General features: G+C 48.7%; 1 protein-coding gene across 5 annotated transcripts in view; it reads right to left on the minus strand.

Moving 5' to 3' along the window:
- Positions 1 to 5,603, minus strand: part of BARD1 (BRCA1 associated RING domain 1) — a 78,915-nt gene extending 73,312 nt beyond the window's left edge. The window contains exon 1 of one of the 5 annotated variants that reach the window (XM_025441598.3): positions 5,410 to 5,601. In XM_025441598.3, coding sequence (XP_025297383.1) covers positions 5,410 to 5,552 — 143 coding nt within the window. In that variant the 5' untranslated portion in view covers positions 5,553 to 5,601. Of the gene's footprint in view, positions 1 to 4,472; positions 4,523 to 4,768; positions 4,909 to 5,409 lie in introns of those variants that run through there. The other 4 variants (XM_049106482.1, XM_049106479.1, XM_025441599.3 and 1 more) reach the window with 4 other exon arrangements.
- Between the last annotated feature and the right edge of the window lie 397 nt (positions 5,604 to 6,000).

Raw genomic sequence — 6,000 nt, forward strand, 5'->3', positions numbered from 1 at the left:
GGGCAATAGACTCCTATCTATTAACAACTAATTAAAATAGGATCTGCTGTTATGAGACAGGTAAGTCACAGAGAATATCACGTATATCTGACTCAAATAGCACTGGTTTACTCTGTCCTGTATTCTCTTTCTTCCAAAGCAAAACAGTACCTAGGTAACTGTTCTTAAAGCTCCACCTCTTCCACCTTATATTCAAATGTTGAGTTTCAAGGCTCATTCATCTTTGTATTCCCTTCCCTGCTCACTTCCAGAAGTATGCCTTCAATTATGATCTACATGCAGATAGATGACTGTCAAAAGTGCACTCCCAGCCTCTCCTGTAAGTCCCAGACCCAACTAATAATAAGTCCACTTGTAAGACCTTCCCCTATACTCTAGGAAACAGATGCTCAATGTCTAAGTTTCTCTGGCAGTCCCAAGCCTGTATAGCACTAGGTGTGTGTAGGCCTGTAGTGGGTCTGTGCAAGTTATAGTTCTAGCTCTAACCCCCAGAGGTAAAGACCTTTGCCTTCTACATCTACTCTAAGACCACAGTCATTACTTACTACTGGTAATAAACCCCAGGAACCTATGAAGGATTCTTGGTGAGGCAAGTTTACCAGGTCCTTCTGGTTATTTCCACCTGCAAAAGCTTCTCAAATGTGATCCTAACCTAATCTAAATTCTTTTATCCATTAATTTAACAAACACGAAGAAATGTTGTGTCCAGCACTGTGGCTACAAATGCGAACCTGTCTTTATGAAATGTGTAGTATTACTGAAGGCTACAGGTACCAAAAAATCAAAACACCAAAAGTTAGGAGGGATATCTGATACATACTGAACACCAATGGTTTGTGCCCTTTTCTAGATGTAGGTTAAACTTCAATAGCAAGTTTTACACAACAGAGGCACCTGGGTGGCTCAGTTGGTTAAGCCCCTCTGCCTCTGGCTCAGGTTGTGATCCCAGAGTCCTGGGATTGAGCCCCTGGGTCAGACTCCCTGCTGGGCAGCGGGGAGCCTGCTTCTCCCTCTCCCTCTACAGCTCCCCCTGCTTGTGCTCTCTCACTCTCAAATAAATAAATGGGTAAGATCTTTAAAAAAAAAAAGTTTTAAACAACAATGTGCATCCAATGGAAACTAATATTATAGAACCTACAAACTGGAAGGAGCCTTAAAAAGCACTTGGTCCACCTTCCTCATTTTATAGATGGGGACACCAGAGTCCCAGGAAAGGTACATAAATTGCTTCTCCTTAGGAACTATGCGAACCAAATGAATAGTCTGTTGTTGGGCCACTAATTGCTTTCTGATCTGACCCACCTACTCACACTTCCTATTTATTCTACTGTACCTTTTAACATATTGTAATTAGCACATTCCACCTGTCTCCATCTGTGAAAATCTTTCCAAAGCCCAATTCAAAAGCCATAAAACTTTCCTCTACTGGCACCATCCAAAGTATTCTCCTTTGCATCTCTTTGGCCTTCATCATAATTTACCCCAAACTCTGTGTACATTTTATCCCTTATAGTTAAGCATGCTCCTTACAGGTTGAAAATGTCTCACCACATAGCACCACTAATGTACTGCCTCAGAGATGGCTTGTGGTCCTAATCAGCACCAGAGCAAGCCAAAGGAGTAATCATTCCATTTAAGGATCATTGGCCTATTAAAATGCTTCTGAACATTCAAAACTAATGAAGGCAAAAGCTTAATGCTGGGGTCAGGAAATCCATCCTGTATTTTACAAACATTCATATAGCACTTAAAACATAATGGGCACTGCTCTAAGTATCTTATAAATATTAACTCATTTAATTCCCATAGCCAACTTATAAGATAGAAACGACTACTAACTCATTTTGCAAATGAGAAAAGCATACAAAGATAAAATAATTTATCCAAAACCACTAAGCCACGATTTGAAGCCAATGTTCAAAAGCAATGCTCGTAACAGCTAAGCTGTGCTTAAGAGAAAAAAATCTTGATCGCCTTTACGATGACAAGACAATTTAGAAAAAATTCACCTACCCCAAAAATCACAAGATTACCTTTTTACTTTTTACTAAAAGTTGATTTAAAACATGCTACAGGGATCCCTGGGTGGCGCAGCGGTTTAGCGCCTGCCTTTGGCCCAGGGCGCGATCCTGGAGACCCGGGATCGAATCCCACATTGGGCTCTCGGTGCATGGAGCCTGCTTCTCCCTCTGCCTGTGTCTCTGCCTCTCTCTCTCTCTCTCTGTGACTATCATAAATTAAAAAAAAAAAAAAAAAAAAAGATTAAAAAAAAAATAAAAAATAAAACATGCTACAACTCCAAATTACATTGTAAGTAGAGATCAAAGCCCCTTGTTCTAACCGTCAAGAGGTACCTAATTATTTTAGTTCACAAAACAGTGTCATATGACACTTGGGTTTTTACATTACAGCTCCTAATATTTTTTCCTACTTCCTTTAGGATCACATTATTACTATGCTTTCTGCCAGCCTCTCAAACGATACGGTCTTCCTGTCTCATTTGTCCAAATCTTTAAATAGCTTCTATCTCGTTGTGAGGCTTGGACCTAACACAAATGTCACATCTGGCCTCTTGAAAAATTTCATCAGCTTCACCTTGGAGCCACACTTATGTTAAAGGTCAAGAAAGGATGCCCTGTAATGTAGCCAATCCACCTGCACGCGCAAGTAATGCTTCCTGCAAAATAGATTCAATGTGCTACACGAGACAGGTGACACCTGGGAACACAATATAGATGACAGCTGCAAGCTGAATGTGAGGGTAATCGGGGTAATCACTAGCCCACTGGGTAGAACTTTGAAACTCTGTAAAAGGGCATACTGACACAATTTCAAATAATATGACACTGCTCTGAATGGTGGGTCGCAAAAGCAAGAAGCAAACCATTGGAGTTGCTCCTTTCAAGCAATGATGTCAGGCAGGAAAAGGCAGAGGTGGAAAGAATGTTTTTTTGTCCCCCATGGGTAAGGAGCAACTAGCCACGCTATTCACTCGGACAGTACCAAAACACAGAGACATCGAGAAGAACACAAAATCATTTCTAAATATTGTGATATAAAATTTTAGAGAGAAGTATTTTTAAACTTAAGATTGTACCTGTTAAAACAGTTTAGCAAACTACAGCCTGTGCACCAAATCAAGTCAGTAGACTGTCTTTGTACGGCCTTGAGCTATGAACACTTTTTGCTTTTAAGGATTGTAAAAAACATAAATAATAAAGAACAGATACTGTGGCCAGCAAAGTCTACAGTACCTACTATATGACTTTTTATAGAAAGTTTGCAGACCCCTATATTAAAATAAGCAAAGAAACAGGTGAAATTTAGCTATTCTGTCAGTGGTTCATATATTATCTTTTTAAGAAAAATCACTGGAGCTCACCATTACTGTCTAGTCAAAAGAACAACTTGTATTAGAAGTCTGGACCTAGCTACTGATGTCCACTTTCAGTCCTTTGGCTCTAATTTTCTGCTCACTTCAGTTAAAAACTGGAAAAATCGTTGGCAGAGGATAAAAAGTGAAATTGGCTGCAATGGATTTCAGGACAACCTATAGATTAGTCTTACAAATCACCTATTTTGTCTTCCTCGAAACCATTCAGCAAGCAGGCTATACTTCTTTGTATTTTTATAAGACAGCTATTATTTATCACTTATTCTATGACAACCACCCATACTCAACACTCTGCATGTACAATTTCATTTAGTTTCTTCCTACAGAATGTTAGTTTCATGAGGATTGATGGTTTTGTCTGCTTTGTTCACTACCGAAATGAATCCCCAATGCCAAAATAGCACTTTGCAGGTGCTCAATAATATCTTTATTACTAATGAATCCTCGTAGGGTGGATGAGCGGAGTGATATTATCACTCAGACGGGGAAACTGAGGCAGAGAATTTGAATGACCTGGGCCACAGTGTCAAAGCTGGAACCTGACTCCACCACAGTCTAAGTGAAGCACTATGCTGCTGCCCTAGTGCCTTCCATACAGAAATGTGCCAACTGAATGTCTTAACTTTTGTTGAACTAGGAAGGTGTAATTATAATTGCTTCTATTATAGCAACTAGCAGAGCCAGTTTTAAATTTCCTATTCTCAAAAAAATTAAAATAAAATAAAAATAAATTTCTTGTTCTCAGATGGATGGCCCCTGTGTTATGAAAAACACACACAACTCAGAATGTCTCCATGAATTCTAGCAAAAGTGCCACTTTTCTAAGGAGTGCAATGACTTTGTAAAGGTTTTACAAAACTAAAGTGCAGAAGTCTCTGACAGTTAAGTCCATTTCTTTTTTTTTTTTTTTTTTTTTTTTTAAGATTCATTTGAGAGTGAGAGAGAAGAGATGGGGGGGGGCGGGGTGGGAAGCAGGGAGAAGTGCAGAGGAAGAGGGAGGACCTGAAGCAGACCCTCCACCCAGGGCTGGAGCTCAGGCCCTCAGGATGCCGGCCAGCACCGAGAGTTCCACACTTACCCCACCCAGGCGCCCCACAGTGAAGTCCATTTCATTTTTAAAGAAAAAGCTGCTGTGTTACTTGTACTTTATGTACATCTAAGTTCTGCAGGTTGGAAATCGGGGGGGGGGGGGGGCGTGGGGGGACAAATCAAAACAAAGTCCAAGAAAGATAAATACTGGGCTACAAGCAGAGAGAAAACCCGCCCGAGAGACACCGATGCAGAAATACGGAGCTGTGCACACAGCAGGTGCTCAATCATTGCTTTTGGACGAAACGAAAAAGGGCGGCAAAGCCCTTCCTGCGTGTTAGAGACCTGCCTGCCTCCCAGACCGGGAAGAGCTCCGGGAACAGCAGCACGGGGCACCGGCCAGGACAGTGGGGTCTTCAGGGACAACGAAAGCCTGGAAGTGAGCAGACTCCCGCGGTGCCACGGCGTGAAGGAAAACAGGAAGCAAAAAAAGTGATAAACAGCATCCGTCAGAGCTGGGGCCGGGGCCGGGGCCGGGGCCGGGGCCGGAGCCGCACCGCCTTCGGACGGAACCAAGGCGACGAGCCCCTGAAGCCGCACCGCGGTGTCCGTGCCGCGCCTCCAGCCAGAGGAACCCAAAAGGGGCGGGCGCAGCCCCGGGCGGGCGGGGGTGAGGGTCGGGGTCGGGGTCGGGGTCGGGGCCGGGGCCGGGGCCGGTCGCCGGGGTCCCGCCCGCGCCGCCGCCTCAGCGCGCACCTCCCGCGGGGGCGGGGCCTGGGAGCCGCGGCCAGGCCGAGGCCACGCCCCCGCCCGCCGGGCCGCCGCGGAGCTTCCGGAACTGCCGTCGCGGCTGGTTAGGGCAGGGAGGAGCGGCGGGGGCGGCGGGAGCGCGCGCGGAGGGGCTGCGAGCCGGCCGGGAAGACGCGCGGGGGCCCGCCAAGGTGATGCCCGCGCCCCCGCCCGCCCCCGCCCGGGTCCGTCTTTACCAACGCGAGCAGCGCAGCAGCTCCTCCAGCCGGTCGAGCGCGGCGCGGCTGTGGGCCCAGGCCCCGCGCCCGGACGGCTCCATGGCGGGCGCGGGACGAGGCTGGTTCCCGGAGCGGACCCTCGGCCGCCGGCCCCCCGGCATCGCCCCGCCTGGCCAGGGGTCCTCCCCGAGCGGGAGCCGCGGCGGGCGGGCGGGCGGGCGGGCGGGCCCGGGCAACGACCGAGACGCCGCAGGCCTGGCGCCCGACCCCCGCCCGAGTGGTCCCGCGTCGGGGCCGGCGGGACGCTGGGGGCGTGGCCTGTGGGGGGCGGGGCCGCCGAAGCGCGCCAAAGCCCAGGCTCGCGGGCCGGGGGGCGGGGCCTGCGGGGTGGGAAAGGGGGCGGGGCCGCCGGAGCGCGCCAAAGCCCAGGCTCGCGGGCCGGGGGGCGGGGCCTGCGGGGTGGGAAAGGGGGCGGGGCCGCCGGAGCGCGCCAAAGCCCAGGCTCGCGGGCCGGGGGGGCGGGGCCTGCGGGGTGGGAAAGGGGGCGGGGCCGCCGGAGCGCGCCAAAGCCTGGGCGCACAGGCCGGGGGGGGGGGGGGAAGGGGGCGG

The sequence above is a fragment of the Canis lupus genome, chromosome 37 (assembly GCF_003254725.2).
Source record: "Canis lupus dingo isolate Sandy chromosome 37, ASM325472v2, whole genome shotgun sequence".
NCBI classification, from domain to species: domain Eukaryota; kingdom Metazoa; phylum Chordata; class Mammalia; order Carnivora; family Canidae; genus Canis; species Canis lupus.